This window comes from Molothrus ater, chromosome 1 (genome assembly GCF_012460135.2).
Source record: "Molothrus ater isolate BHLD 08-10-18 breed brown headed cowbird chromosome 1, BPBGC_Mater_1.1, whole genome shotgun sequence".
Classification (NCBI taxonomy): domain Eukaryota; kingdom Metazoa; phylum Chordata; class Aves; order Passeriformes; family Icteridae; genus Molothrus; species Molothrus ater.
In genome coordinates, this window is record NC_050478.2 from 92,407,044 (window position 1) to 92,423,666 (window position 16,623).

Consider the following 16,623-nt stretch of genomic DNA (forward strand, 5'->3'; position numbering starts at 1 on the left):
AAATTGCATTTTTTCTTCTATCCCTATGAGCACAAAAGGCTGTGCCCAAAGTATTCAGAAAGATTCAGGTAGATTACTCCCCAAAAGAAGCAGATTGCTAATAAGTGAGTATCCCCTGTGAGAAATTTTGAAAGAGGCAGGCCTGCTTTCCCCCCCCACATACCTTAAATTAAACTGGAATTACTTAATGAAAGATAAATGACAAAACATACACATGCATTTTGGGTATGCAGAAACATTTCCATTCATAGGTATCACATGTAGGTGTTTCAAAAAGTTGCAATTTAACACTTGAAGCAAATTGCTACAAATGCAAAATGCCTGCAACTGGAAATGAATGCCTGTTGGTAAACTGTAATCCCAGTACTCAAATCCCCACAGCATGTTTATTTCACAATAATCTAAATTCTAGAAGCTTAAATAATCTGTACCGATATAGTACTACAATTCCTCAGTGCAAAATCACTGACAAATTATGCTAATGATTCTACTTCTGTTGCAATCAGTCACAGTTTCAGTTCCCACTAAATTACATCCGTGTTCAGGAAGTTACAACCACCCTCTGAAACTCCCATGGCAATCTTTGCAGGTGCACTCCTGCAATAATTTGTATCATTCTCTGGTGGGTTTGTATTTTTAAGGGCTTTTTTGTTTGACTGCTTTTAATTTAAATTTTATGAAGTTAATGACTTGATCTGCCCCTTTTTCTTATTTTTAAGGGGTGTGTACCCTTTCAAAATTGCTTGTGAGATTGCATTTGAAAAGAGAGACCAAAGGAGTGGAACAGAGTAAAATCCAAAAGGAAAAACACCAAATAACTTAATTTACACGGCCTTCTGCTACAAAGACTGAATCACCTCCATCATAAGGCTGATAAAAGAAAGACAGATACCATGAAAGATCACATCAAAGACAATTGGAAAACGAGTTGCTAAAAAATGTACGCCTTGGATGAGATTATTTGTCACAATTACAATACTGACAATACAAAAACCTCCATCAGACAGATGCCTAAAAGAAAGAATCAGCTAGTCAGTGTGCCCTAGAGTACTCATCTCACTTTAGGGTGAATGACTGCACCATCCAGTGCATTACTTTTAAGTTATCTACGTAACCAGCTCATATGTAGATGTCTGCAATGTAAATTTTTAGTTACATGATATTATTCTCAGCCCATCATCTCACATTGCATTGTACTATATTATTTTCCATTGAAAGAAGATATACTTGTTACATTTAAGCACACAGAAAGTTAAACTATCTCTTCATTCAAGCTAAAAATGTTTCTCAGATCAAAAGATGTATAAAACTTAAAAGCTGTAATACAAAGGATGCCCATCACTAAACAGAGGACTAATCATTAAGAACATAATTATTAGCATGAAACACCCACTGACCAAAGGTTATCATTGCAATATATAACCACAGGTGTTTTTCAAAAAGCATTCATGTTTCTAATAGTAGAGCCAAAATATCTGACCTTACCTTATTAATTTCAGGAACTTTCTGGAAAGAAAGGTGTCAGAATGCTTTGTCTTAGAAAGGTGACAAAGGTAGTAAGTGAATATCCAAACCTTTACTTCTTGCAAATAGTCCAGAATGTCTCTAGTGAAATCTGAGACAGAGAGATTATAAGAATCTTTTGTTGAGATGAAAACAGATGTTGAGATGAGAACCTGACAGCTTTTCACCTAACTATTGCTTTGTAGACATGGTCCGGTGACAAAAACCATTTGAATGAAGCATGGCAAGACCAGGATGACACAGCAACTCTGAGTTCTGAGACATGAGTTTCCTCATTGACTGGTAAATACGGCCTGGTTATTAAAACAGCACTAGACAGAGGTACCAAGATCATCAGAACACTTCTTACCTGTGTTGAAACCCTTGGAACAGAAAGAACATGTAAAAGCACTGGCCAGTCTGCCTAGGTATACTACCAGAAATAGTTTTTGTAGAGACTGTGAACTGCTTTTATATTAAGTGCAAAAATTTTGGTACTGCTTATTGACACCCAAATCAAAATAGAGCTATTTTGACAAATCATGGCTCTGAAAGATGTCTTCTAGGACATTTGTGAAACAAAGCAAAGGCACTTGGAGCACACCAGAATATTGGGAGGAGATCAACTACACAACTGCAAGTAACAAAGTAACTACTTCAGAAGGACTTACAGGCACCATTAGGAACAGGAAAAGGATTAAAGGACTATTATTAAACTATCCATCAGATAATGTTTTCTATGACCATATGGATAGTGCTGAAATTTTTACCTATAATTTCAGAAGAACTCTGTACTAACAACAAATAACAATCTGCATTTTGAACACTGGATGTGATTGTTGGCATTTTGAAGGACTGGAAGAAATGTTTTTACAGAATGAAGTCCTTCTGTAAGAGTAATGACAACCATGATGGAAGCACAGGCTGTCTCCTGTTCTGCAGACAATAGCTGGAAGCATAAAACTTGCAGAGAGGTGGATGTTAAGAATAAAATATAATGTAGAGCTGATATGTACATATGTCTATGCATACACACACTCACCCAGTACAGCCAGGTTTGCAACTAACACAGGTTGAGTGAGAAGCTAATTTTGCAAGTGTTAATGGCGTGATGTGTTACAATTGTTCATTTAAGTCCTACCAACCAGAAATCCAGCCTAGAGAAGAAAAGCAAGTGAAGTCCTTATCTATTTTACTTAATTCTGATGATTTATGACTGAATTCAGGTCAATGCCACATTTCTGCATACTTGTTCTATTATAGGGATTAAAAAACCCACAAGCAATTTTACTAAGACTGAAAGACATGAACTGGCAGTTCTCTTACAGTGAAATCTCCAGACAGAAAAATGGGAACAGTTTCACCTCATCCTGCAGAGACTAAAACCAATTGTTTTTATGATAACCAGGATTACTAATAGGAGAGACACCATCTTGAATCCAAACACACGAATTAAGACATTCAGCTCTCTTCAGTCTATGACAGCTAAATCATTGCTTCTATTTGGCATTAGAAGAGCATTTTCTCACTAACTCTTTGCCTCTGAGACAGTTCTGAGGTTCCCAAAGAAAGGCAGCAGAGACCACTTTTTGTGAAATCAGCTGCAAGACTGTTTCAGAGGAACAAGTTCAAAGGGACACATAAAGGCAGCCTGTAGAATGATGACCTAAGGAGTCTCAAATATTCTGGCAACAAACTCTAGCCCTCAGAATGTCTGTCTGCTGTGATCTGATGAGCAAGGTGTCTCAAAAGCTCTTCAAAGAGACTGCAAAGAAGAACAAAGGTAATCCTGGTACTTAGAAAGGAAGGTTCTGACTCAGGAAACCTCACTTAATTTTACCTCCATCTACTTTAGTTAGCAGCAGTGTAGAAAGAAGTGTCTTTTCTTTCCTACCTCTTCACTGGTTGCATGTAAAGGTCTGTAACTTAGCTTCTCTCTCCAAAGAAAAGGAAAATTAGGATGCAACACAAGTACAATTTAGGAATCTGAATTTCCAAGTGCTGCCCTTCTAAATAGCTTGTACCTGTGACTACCCATTAATGGGAATTTATAAAGTCATGTCAATCTGGTTTTGATGAAGCACAGGACAGCTACTGATTCACAAGCTTGAACACAACAAAAACCATACAGTGGCCCTGGTAAATATATATATTCATGATTAACCAACAAGGACAAAACAATTTTGGTAATGGGTGATCTCACAGCATGTTTATTTTTCTATCTGAAAGTCAGCTGTACTGAGAAATTTTACTTTTGGAGAAAAAAAATTGGAATATAAACCAAAAGTATCAGCAAGATATAAGGAGAATGCATAACATTATTTAAACAGCCAAAACTGCATGAAACATTAGGTTGTTTTGAATTTTAATTTTACGTATTTTTCAGAAGACACTCCTGACAGAAATGTAGATCTAAAAATGTTAATATGGAAAGACTACAGAAAAATTTCACACACATGAAATGCTAATTTCATAAGGTAACATCAATAGCAAGTAACTGCTCAGAAGACACAGAAGAGAATTTTAGAGGACAGCTAAGTGAGGCAAATAAAAAGCAGTAGCAAGGGCTGTTTCCTGACCCTTTTTGCTATGGAGTGCATCACATCTATGTAGCACCTTACACAGTAAGTGTGTGACTACATAAAATCTACTGCTAAAATCTTTATCTCATGCTGTTTTACCTTCCTTTTCATTTGCACTGTCAACTGAAAAACCATCTAAGATGGTCTAAGTACCCCATGTAAAATCTGCATTTTCAGGATTGAAGCAAGGCATAAGGAAATGGAGGGCAAATGCAGTTAGAGGATATTAGCCAAGGCAAAATCTCTCTTGCCTTGAATTGCTACAATACGAATATCCACAATGTGAACATTCAGACAAAGATTTAGACAAGAATTTCTATTGTTTTTATATGCTAAAATTTATTTTAAAAATCTGAGGAAAACATAATTTGTAAAATGAAGTTTTTAATATGGTTAAAATGTTCATGTGTCTATCAGATCATAAAATCTGAATGCCTCTATGAATACCAGGCAAGTAAAGTATGTTACAGCCATTTTTTAAGTCTCTGACATTGCTGCTTTTATGAAATACCTAGCTTTGGAACAACAACATTCAAGTAAGCTGGTTGGTCCCTTAGAAATACAAAATTAATCCTGGAAACAAGGTTATGATGACTGAATTGTTTTCATCAGAGTGTAAGGGTACATAACCAAGCAGATGAATTAGCCTATTTCAAGTCAACTACAACCTACAACACTATTTCCCTGTAAGGGATGCAGTAACACAGACCACACAGCCCCTATGGACTTCTAAGCAAATGTATCTGGAGAATATCACCTTATTATAGTCTTCCAAAGATGGTTTTCTATTTAACTGCTCCTTACTGGATACCATGACTAACCTATAGCTGCCTTTACATAAACCTAATTAAAATAAAATTATAAAAAAATGCAGATTGTATTACAACATCTGAAAAATTTGACCGGTTACAAACAGGTGACAAGATATATATGGAAATAGTTTGCTATGGAAATCATGGCAGGCACTCTAAGTGGTAGCAAAAGACAGTAACACAGACAAAAAAATGCTAATTTTTGAGCAGTTATGGTTTTAAACATAGTATAAAAACTTAAATAGTAAATAAAAGGCTCTTTGTTTCAGTGTGAATTTCTAATCTTCTCTGTGGAGTCTTTTTCAGAGTTTATGAACTCAAATGTCTTGGTTAGCCGCCAAAGCCACTCCCCTTTTCCCCCCCAATCAGCATCCTGCTTAGTCTCCTGTAGAGAGACTGTAGATACTTCCTCCAGGCCTAACCACACTCAAAATTTCTTGCAGGTTCAAGTTATACTTTCAATTGCCTTTTATTTTATTGTTGAATACTTCCTTTAGCACTTCTTCAGGGGGACAATGTAACTGGACAGATTGTAGAGGGAAGAACAGATAGTAATGAACTGACAGCATCCTCCTGCACCACTGGCTGCTGGCTAAGGTAGAGAATTCAGAAGCTAAGTTATGCCCAGGAAGAAGGGTGTGGGAAAGATGATTTCAAGGTTTGGGTTTATTTCTCATTATGCTACTCTGATTTGACTGGTAATAAATTAAACTAATTTCCCCAAGTCGAGTCTGTTTTGCCCATGACAGGAGCTGGTGAGGGATCTCTCCCTGACCTTATCTCAGCCCATGAGCCTTTTGTTCTATTTTCTCTTTGCTGTCCAGCTAAGGAGAGGAGTGATAGAGCAGCTTTGGTAGGTGCCTGGTGTCCAGCCAGGGTCAGCCCACCTCCCAGCTGTGGTGAGAGCCCTGACTTCATAAGCACTTGACAGAAATTACCTTCTGTGCAGCAAGATGGAGAGCAGTCCTCCGGCTGCGATCCGCTCTGTTAACATCAGCTCCAGCCTTCAGCAACGCCTCTGCACAGTCCAGTCTGTCAGCCAGCACGCAGTACATAAGGGGAGTTCTTCCAAACTGGTCCTCTTTATCTTTCAGCTCAGAGTTTCCTGAAAAAACCAAAACAAAGCACCCATTTAAACCAGGAAAGTGTATCAGTATCTAGCTAAAAGCAGTACTTTTTAATTAAAAAATCATCTTATTATAATATGAACAGCAGGTATCTCATTAGAATGTGACTGGGCTGAACAAAAAATGGAGTATGTGAAAAACTCGAAGTCATTACATTTTGTCCTTTTACTGACAGTTACAGAAGATTTCAAAATATATTTGCAGAAAAAAAGTACATTCAGAAAATATTAGTTCCATGAATACACCTACCACCAGTAAGATTCTGCAGTGGCATAATGATAAATAACTTTCAAATAGTTACATAAATCCCAGCTGCACAGACTAGTTTAAAAAATATCAACAGCATAGAAGCCAAATAGGCCTCCTGAAACCTGTAAACACTGTAGCTAAAACAAACTTTGAAGCCTACTCACAGCAATGTTTATTTTAAAAGCATAAACATCAATATTACATCAACAACATCATTTACTTCAGGGTGCCTTACAATATGGAAACTACTAAAATACTTCTCAAGGTTTATTGAATTGATAAGGTTAATAAAGGCAGTAATCTCAGATCCTGTTAAAAAAGAGTCAAAACACTATTCCTATTCACAGTCCAAAAAACCCTCCAAACAAAGCAATTTCACTATAAAGTTTCATATTTCCATGATGTCACCTTTATAAAGGCAAGCACCTTTAACTTCATGGCTATCAACTACCCCACACATCCAGACTCTCCAGATCTCCACTGGAGAACCATTATCTACAGTTACCCAAGGAACACTGAATTTTACAGGCAAGTTAGTTTTGCTTTTTAACGATTCCTTTGTCTGCATGACTGTTGATGCCTCAAAAGCGCTCCAGCAGAGGCATGCTGCTTCTTTACACAGTCTTTGCTCTCCCCCAGCATATTATACCTATCTACATACACAGTAATTTTACTCTTAATTATAATTTCTATTGATTCACCCAGAAGAAGAATCAAGGAGATTAAATATGAATCAAGGGCAATATAAAGAATTAAAATTCATTCCCTACCAATCAAGCCACTTACAAAAAACACTGTCAAGTAGGATATTGCCAGTTAGAGAAATCATTTACTCACTCAGTACATTTTTTAGTTCCTTTAAAACTATAGAGTGATTACCATGTCAATCACATGATTCACTATGTAACACTTTTTTTTGCCTGGAAAGCGTGATTTGCATTAAGAAAAGTCTTTCTGCTCTGCAAAAAAAGTTTAAGAACATTTCCAAACTTCTCTGTGATGCAGATATAGAAAAATTCTTTTTATTCTTCACCTGTGGCCTCATCTTCTCTGACTGCCACTTCACCTTGACAAGCCACTGGTTTTACAACTAATCTTGATGCCACTAGCAGTTTACTAGAAACCAAAACAACAAACAAACAACCCCCAAAAAATCCCACAAGAAGTCTTTTACTGGTGTCACCACTATATTTTCTGAAAAATCCCCTTGCCCAGGATTTTTCTCCTGGGAAGCTAAGAAGCCTCAGAGAAAAAGGAAAACAATATTATCTCATTTACTCCTCCTGTGTTTTGCTGCTTTGGAATGTGGTTTGGAGATTGTTTATCCAACAGGTGGTTGTTCCATTAGTTTAATGTCAATTGTTTTAACTTAATGACCAATCACGGTCAGACTGTTGGGAGTGGAAGGAGTCACCAGGTTTTCATTATTATCTTTTAGCCTTCTGTCTGCATCCTTTCTCTATTCTTTAGTATAGTTTAGTATAGCATTCTTTAATATAATATAATATCATAAAATAATAAATTAGCCTTCTAAGAACATGGAGTCAGATTCATCTTTCCTTCCTGCCACAGGGAACCCAGAAAATACCACATATAGCTATATCTAGCTTTGTCAAGAACAGGTTGGTTTCTGAACACCTTTTTGCATTATAATACTCACCTTCACACTGCTGTTTAGCCTGCTCCTCTGCATACACTGTGGTCCCAAGCATGATTTAACATGTCACTGTTCCCAACCAACAAGCCAGATTCTCTAATTAACTATGTACATTCAGGTGCTCTTCCAGTATCAGTTCAACATGGTCACTTAGACATCACTAAACCACATTTCACTGCTAAGTGTTAACATAACCTCAACAGTGTCTTAAATTGCTTGAGGCTGATGGGACTTGAACAAATATATTAAGAGAAATACATAAATATTCATTTCTTCCAATAAGACACAAGCACATGGGCTTATGCTCAGATAACGTTGGTTCTTACATCAGCAGTGTTCAAAATCAGCACCTTTCTCTCAAATTCCAGTTCCTTTTCTGTTACAGAATGTTAGAGGATATATATATATACATACATATATAAAAGATTTAGAGACTAACAACGAGCAAAAATGGCCTAAAGCTCAAATGCACCATAACTAAATAGAACAACAGATATCTATGTTCATTTTCAGTTCCCAAAAAGTGATGTAGCTGATGACAAGGAGTTTCCATGACTGCATACAGTCTGAGGGAAAAATGAGCAAGAGCCTCAAAACATGATGCCAGTAATTTGCCTGAAGCTCCTGCACTATTTTTGAAGGTAAAAAAATAATCTTCAGCTAGCAGCAGGTTTTCTACTGTTGTTTACCAGGGCTCTGTAAGGCCCTTAGAATGGTTAAAATCCTATGAGCATTTCCCTAAAAGGGTGTCTTTGTGCTCAGGCTAAGAGACAGGACAAGGTCTAGGAGCTACTATATCACCATCAGGTGCTAAGGGGAGATTAAGCTGATGAAAGTCACTAGCCACAACACCTTGTGAACTTCACAGCTGCAGCAAATTACCATTTCTGCAATCAAGAAAGCACAGGTAGCCTTCAAAACATTATATTTAGGTGCATAGCGTACCTAAAATGTGCTTTGGCAAAAATAATTTCTCTTCACATACCTGCCTAATAAAGAAATTTTAGATCCATTCCCTTTTAGAATAAAAGTCCTCAGCCCACCAGAATATGCATTCCATAAGCTTATTGACAACAGAGGTCATGATCACAACAGAATCCAGGGCCCAAGTCCAAAATTTAACTCTCATAGCTGTACTTCATAACTTCCTCACGCTCTATGCAAACAGCCATATCAGACTCTTAACATTTCTATGCATTTTTCAAACCAGAAAAGGAGAAGGGGCAGCAGGAGGGTGTGATTTCTCCCTAATTATTAAAAGGCAGACCATTTCTTGTCATTTTCAAGAATCTTGCCTGCTGCAGTACCTCAGATTTATCCTACTTCCCACAATGTAGAACAGGCAAGAGAGAAGTAGAGAGTAGGATAAAACAATAGCACACAACCGCATATTTGTAGCCCATAGTTCAGTTAAAATTTACAATGAAACATCACATCAGAGATTTAGAAGCATTCGGATGCAAGCAATGCATGATAAGGGTTTTAGAATGAGGAGCTGGACTAAACAGACACTTCAGTATAATGACTATCATTATTTTGTTCTTTTAAACAATTAAAACAATTCTCTCTTCCCAAAGCATAAAATGGAAAATGATCCTCCAAATACAAAATTAACTTTTGCTTGCTTTTTCTTTAGGATCAAAATCATACAGATGGGTTTTTAACACTGAAGAATTGTTAATTAAAGACAAGTTCAGTGTTGTGTAAAACACAGGAAAGAAAATACTGTGAGCATTCCCCAAAGCCCAAGAACATACAATTCTAAAACAACATGATACAGCACATGACAACTCATGCAATGCAAACAATTAGCACATTTCTGTTAGAACACTGGTTATACAATTAACACCAGGCATGTACTCTATGGCATTTAACCCACAAGCTTTTTAGAAAGTCCCGTGATTAAGCATTAGCAGTGGTTAACATAGAGAGATACTTTGTTCCAAAGCCCCCTTTCTCTAAATAAATTTTTTACCTACCTTTGATTCTGTCTGTGCCTCTTTCTGGCACAGGGTGTCAAAAGGAACACATTATACAGAACACACTGTATTATTTTTTCAAACATCTGTTCCTTTAAAATTCATCCATACTCTAATTATATGCAAATAAGCTTCTATGTTTGTATACAGCCACGCACACTCCACCAAGCTACAGATGCCAGAAGGAAAAATCACCAAAGAGGTATGAGGGGCTGCTCCAAGATACCGTTTGGCCAGCCTCTATGCCCCTCCTATGTTAATAACTGAACAGGGAAAGCATGAAGAGGAAAGTAATAATGAATTTAGGGAATAAAGGAGGAAGGGAGCCAGGACTGAAAGGAGGAGAGAGTCAGGACTGTCCATTGCTGCATCCACCTCTAGCTACGTATCCAAGACGCAGAGCTTGGCTGTATTAGAGAAGTGTTTTTAAGCAATCCAGCAGACATAACACCGGAGTACTGTCCTGAATTAGCTGCTGCTGCTGAGTGCAGTCATGAAATTCAGTGAAAAGCACCAATTGCTCAATTTGCTTCTGGCATCAAAGTTATATTTTAAACAGTGACTGGTAAACAGCTAAAAATATTACTTTAATGCATTCTTCTTCTGCTAGGCAATACGTGAAGCTTCGGGTTGGTTTTTTATTTTTTTCTTTTTGGTCCAGTTCTGGAAAAAGTAAGGTCTATGTCATATCCTGTCAAAACATGGGAAAGCAGAAAAGCCAAACTGCTAGTACAGCAAATGCTACAAGGATTGTGCAGTTTTCTCTCCCATATAAAAGTAAAACAGCATTTTTATCTTCTTACTGCATGATCATCATTTGAAAGAAGAGCATTTTCCTTATCTGGTTCTAATGGCTGTTTTGTGGTATATTTGACAAGATGTACCAGCAAAAAGAAACAATACTTCCTTCATGTTTCCAAAAATATGTCTTTTGGCACTAAGATTAACAAAAACATACTGAAGTTAGCAAAGACTCTTTGTTGCTTCTTCAGAATTTGAAAGCCCACACTTTTTTCACCTCCACATGCAGGCAGAAGGGTTTTTTACAAACTTGGATATTTAAAGCTACTTTGTAGTTGAATCTCACAGTTTTCTAGAAGTATCTCCATATCATCTGCTGTTTATAAAATGTTTTTTAAAAGAGCAAACAGATAGCATTAAATGCAAACAGTATATGTTTGAACCATCATATGACAAAATAAAGTTGAAGGCCCAACAAAAAATAACTGTTTCAACAAGCGCAGCTTCTATAAAGGCAGTTCCCTCAAACATGTTCCTGTTGGAGTCAAATCAGTTCTAGTTATGTTTTGAGAAAATTACATACTCCTTGTAAAGAAGAGCCCCTTACTGCTTTCTGTGCAGCTTGGACAATACATCCACACAAGTCTTCACCTTGCCTTCAACAGAGGTCAGCAGAAGATACATAAAGAAACTTGATCGTTGGTTTCATGCTGTTAACATGAAATCCTTCACACACATTAAAAATGACAGTAAGTGTCATAAATACAGCCTGTGCTTCTTACTATTTCACAGTCCTTCAAACCCTTGCTAAGCTCTGGGAATAGGATTTTCCAAAAAACACTGAGCAAATAGAGCTTCTTTAGTATCACCTGGAATTGCATTTAATCAGAAGCTCTGAAAAATCCAAGTCTTCACCTATCATATGGCAGCCTTCCAAGTATATGCAAGACTGGTTTTGGAACATAGAATATATACTGCTTTTAAGAACTATTAACCCAGAATGCCATACATTCCTAGAGGGCAAGGGAAGGCAAAATCCTGAGCTTTTTAATGGATGGGATTTTTTTTTTAACTTCAGATTCAATCAGACTAGACTCTCTCACTACCTTTAATTTCTCTTGAGAAACATTGCCAGTCTATCAGAATCAAAGTAATAAATGAGGCTGGCTCATTTTCACATACTACATAGTAACAAAACTTTAGAAACAATGATGAATTATCTGTAAAAACACAATTTCCCAAAAAGCAACTAAAAAAATTAAGAATTTGCAGCTAAAGTATTTAGGCACGAAGCACTTCTCCAGAACTTCAAATTCCCTGAAAGGAGTTCTATCACTTACCAATTTTCTATTTTACTTCACAAAGAAGTACCAATCAAAGGCAATAGGTAATAAAAAGTAAGAAAAATCAGTCATATTTTCAGGGCAACATTTATTCTAGAAGCACATATAACCAAGACATCAAAAGTATCTTAAAGATCAGAGCTGTAAGTTGAAACCAAAAAGCTTCAGTTCTGAAGTAATCCAAATGCATCTACAGTGAAAACATTTACCTGCTATTAGCTTTTGGAGGGTACTCTTATCTCCATTAACAGCAGCAGCATGCACTTCAGATGCTAACGAGGAACCACTGAAGAGGCAGTTTGCTGAAATATTCATACTCTTTCAAGGTATTACTGTAGGTCAGATCTGTGCCACCAACATTTTTTGTATATATTCAGTTCTAGAAAAAAACCCAAAACCACATTAATAACACAGAATTATTTTCACGATGAGTCATTAACATTATTCAAACAATGCTAAAGAGAATAAATTTCTGTTAAAAACAGAAAAGAAAAAACACAGGTTTTATCAGTGAATTAAATCTACCTCTAGCCAAAATTCGCCAGAAAAAAAGCCTTCATTAAGAAATATATACCTATTTATTGTAGTTTCATTGCCTTAAACACAAATTTCAGTCCATAAGCTTTGCCAAAGTCTGTAAAAGTCTGTGCAAATCAAAGAGACTGTTCTTCAGAGTATTGCCATGCAGGCTTTAATTCAAACTTTAGCCAATAAAGTTTGTTACCAAGTATCAACTTATTATAGTCCTGCATATAGAATCACAGAATCCTGAGCTGGAATGGACACACTGGGACCACTGAAGTCCAGCTCCTGGCCCTGCACTGAACATGCCCAAGAGTCATCCCATGAGCCCCAGAGCACTGTCTAAACACTTTTTGAACTCTGTCAGGCTGGTGCTGTGACTACTTCTATGAGGAGCCTGTTCCAGTGCCCAAGCATGCTCTGGGTGAAGAACCTTTTCCTAATACCCAACCTAAACCTCCATTGACACAACTCCAAGCCATTCCCCTGGGTCCTGTCACTGGTGACCACAGAGAAGACATGAGTGTCTGCCCTTGTCCTCTCCTCACAAGGAAGTTGTGACTGCAATGAGGTCTCCCCTCAGTCTCCTCTTCTCCAGGCTGAACAGACCTCCCAATTTTGTATCATTTGCATGTATCATTTGCAAACTTGTTTAGTATCCCTTCCAGTTGCACAACCAAGTCAATAATGAAGAAATTGAAAATCACAGGGCTGAGGATGGAGCCTTGCAGAGCTCCACTATGACAGGTCCCCAGTCTGATGTCACCCCATTCACTGTAACCCTTTGTGCACAACCCATGAGCCAGTTTCTCACCCATTACATGACGTGTTTATCCAGTTGTGTATTGGACATTTTGTCCAGGAGGATACTCTGAGAGACAGTATTGAAAGCTTTACTGAAATCCAAAGAGATTCCATCAACGGATGGAATTGACCTGACCTTACTTCCATTGGGCATACACCTCCTTTTTTTCCATTAGCTCCAAAAGAAGATCCCTGGTCACTCAAGCCAGCCTTCTACCTCGTGTGCTTGACCTCTGACATTTTGGAATTGCTAGCTCCTGTGCCCTTAGGAGGTGGTGCTTAAGAAGTGATCAGCACTGATGGACCTCAGCATCTTCACAAGCATTTTCTCAGGGGATCTTACTATCTAGTTCCTCCATTTTCTTCACATTTTACCTCTCAACAAATAAACTAAAATATAAGAAATCTAGGGGCAGCAGCACAAATTTCAGCAAATAGCAAAGAACCCAGTGAAGCACCAGAAACATCAACAATATTTTTGCCATAAAACTAACTGCATACAGAAGAGAATTAATAATGAAAAAATGTTAATAGTTTCCAGATGAAAGCAACAGTTCTGCATAAAGTGTTAGTAATTATACAGGTGAGAGAAGCAACCCATTACCTCTACAGCAATTCTTAGTAAAGTCTTATGATTCCATTGAACAGGCTAATTCTGCATCAGAGAAGTTCTGAAATATTAAGAGGGACTAGAAAAGGAAAATTTGTAACATTCCTCAGGTATTTTTCTCATGTATATGACAAACAGATGAACTGCTGTCTGGAAGACTTGCTTGATAAAGATTCTCATTAACAAAAAAATGAGACATGTAGTCAATAAAAAACCAAGAAATAAGTAAGAGTTCTGCTTATAAAATGCTACATAATTGGCAATATCTGTCATATGCATCATATTACTGGAATCAAGTAAATAATTCACTTTTCTTCTTTAAGCTAACATGTAGAAAAATATTAGCCTTCTCAAGTCACTTAAAATGAAGGGACACTCACATGGACACCAAGGCCTCTTCAAGGTGTGTGTGAAATTTCATACCAAACTACAATATTTTGTCTACTTTGCATAACACAGATAGCAAGAGTTACACCACATTTCTACTCAGCAAAACATGAGTTGTTAAAATTTAAACATGATAGCACAATCATGCTATCAAATTTTATTGATACTTTCCAAGTGAAGACTGAGCTTTGAAAAAATATCAAAGATTTTTCAAATGTGAGTTAGTGCACAAGATGTTCATTCTACAGATCAAAGAGCTCAAGTTCTTAAGGTAGTCATGGCGGAACTGATAAAAGCCAAGTTTCAATTTCAGACAATAAAAAATACATGACTTGTAAGTATATCTTATGTGTGCAAGAGTGTTTGCAGCTCATGAAACTGACAGGCCACAAGATCTTTGCAGGGCCACACAAAGTCTGAGCCTGTCAGGCGTTCTTTGAAACCAAGCGAGCCCTAACTTGAAAAAGGCTGATGTGAAGGATTTTCTTCTAAATGGTGTTACACCCTGTCCCCCTCCTTACACACGTGTGCATACTGGAAATGTGACAAACGCAAAGCGCAGCCTTCTATCATCTTTTTGAGACAGCCCTGCAAGGTCTCAGAGCGTGTACGCATTCTGCAAGGTCCAAAGTTTTAGTGGAAGAGGGCCGAGCCCTGAATTTCAGGTGTTCTTCATTTTCAGCATTTACAACTGAGGAAGCGACAGAAAGCGCAAATCTGTGGAAGCGCCAAGGGATAAACACCAACGATGACGCTCCACCCGAGCTGAAGTTTCCCAACCCGCCCAGCCCCGTCACACACAGGCTTCCAAGCAGAAAGTTTCCTCCCAAACTCCGAGGACTCGAATACCACAAGGAGCACAGTTCCTAAGCACCCCTTCTGTTCCCCACGCCAAACCCGCGTGCCCAGCCCCGGCTGAAGGCACAAGGCAGGATCCAAAGGAAACGCGGGCAGCCGCTGGGGGCTGGCAGGGAGCGATCCAGAGCGGAAGAGGGTGCGGCGCCACGGGACAGCCGCGCCACCACGGCGGGAAGGGTTAACCCTGCCTCGCCCAGACCGCCTCCCTCTCGCCTTCCTTCCTCCCCTCCCTTCTCCCCAGCCCGGCGCTGCAGTTGCGCCCCGTAACTCACCTCCACCCCGCCCTTCTCCTCATCGCGGCACCGCCCCGCGGGCAGCCCCGGTGCGCTCTGGGTTCCACGCCTCCTCTCCCGCTCCCTCTCTCTCTCTCTCGTCCCCTCCTTTCCTTCCTCCTCCTCCTCCGTGCCCTCCCCTTCCCGGAACTACGCTTCCCGGCGTGCCCCGGGAGCGCGCGGCGGAGCGCGGGCCCCGCGGTGGAACTTGCCCGGGTGTTTCCTGGCGACGGGGGGAAGTGCAGGAGCCGCCGCCGCGGAGAGTGGGAGCCGCGCTTCTCCCCTCCCCGCTCCCGGCCGCCCGATCTACCATGAGACCCGCCATCTTCCCGCTCCTGCCTGACCCCGGCTGCCTCCTGCTCCTTCTGGTAAAAGCCGCCGGTCCCCCGCTGCCCTTCCCTTCCCCGCGCCGGCTCGGGCAGGGCGGCGCTGGGGTGGCCGGCGGGCCCCGCTCAGGGCTCCTCTCTCGCTCCCCTCCCCCGCCCAGCAGGTGCCGGCGGCCGGGAAGGAGGGAGGCCGGGAGGGAGCGGCCCCGGCGGCGGGGCCCGGCGGTGTGGCCGAGGCCGATAGGCTGCGCGCACGGGGTGGGGCCGCGGCCGGGCCCGGGCCCGGGGCAGTCTTCGGGCGGGCGGTGCGGCCTGGCCCCGGCTCCGCGGGTGCCGGAGCCGGCGGGAATGGCCGTAACGGGGGCGCCTCTACAGCCCCCTGAAAGAGACTGGGCCAGGTGGGGGGGGGCCTCCTCTGCCAGGGCGGGAGGACGTGGTCCTAAGCTGCGCCAGGGGAGGTGTAGGTGGGACGTGAGGAGGAATCTCTCCACAGCAAGGGCCATTAGACACCAGAGTGGGCTAGTGCCCGCGGAGGTGGTGGAGTCACCGTCCCTGGAGATGTTCAGGAATGACTGGATGTGGCACTTGGTGCCGTGGTCTAGTGGACACGGTGGTGTTGGGTCATAGGTTGAGCTCGATTATCTCAGAGGCCCTTTCCAACCTCATTGATTCTGTGATCTTTAGCTGACAGACTACAGCATTTTTTTTTCTTAGGCTTTTTTTAGGCTGGCATTACACGCATGACCTAAGCCACCTTCCAGCTTTGCCAGTACACAAATGCAATCATTGATGTGTGTGTTTTGTGGAGATAACTTGCTTGCCCTATAGTTCATTTTTTTTTTAAAGAAAGA

The 16,623-nt window shown here is 40.1% G+C and overlaps 2 protein-coding genes across 2 annotated transcripts in view; one reads left to right on the plus strand and one right to left on the minus strand.

The window, feature by feature from the left end:
• INVS (inversin) overlaps positions 1–15,516 on the minus strand; it is an 83,745-nt gene extending 68,229 nt beyond the window's left edge. Inside the window, exons 1-3 of the mRNA XM_036401571.1 lie at positions 15,447–15,516; positions 12,203–12,372; positions 5,836–6,002 (exon numbers count right to left, since the gene is read on the minus strand). Of these exons, the coding sequence (XP_036257464.1) occupies positions 5,836–6,002; positions 12,203–12,308 (273 nt within the window). The 5' untranslated portion in view covers positions 12,309–12,372; positions 15,447–15,516. The remainder of the gene's footprint in view (positions 1–5,835; positions 6,003–12,202; positions 12,373–15,446) is intronic.
• Positions 15,517–15,622: 106 nt separating this feature from the next.
• Positions 15,623–16,623, plus strand: part of ERP44 (endoplasmic reticulum protein 44) — a 47,675-nt gene continuing 46,674 nt past the window's right edge. The window contains exon 1 of the mRNA XM_036401612.2: positions 15,623–15,814. Within this exon, the coding sequence (XP_036257505.1) occupies positions 15,758–15,814 (57 nt within the window). The 5' untranslated portion in view covers positions 15,623–15,757. The remainder of the gene's footprint in view (positions 15,815–16,623) is intronic.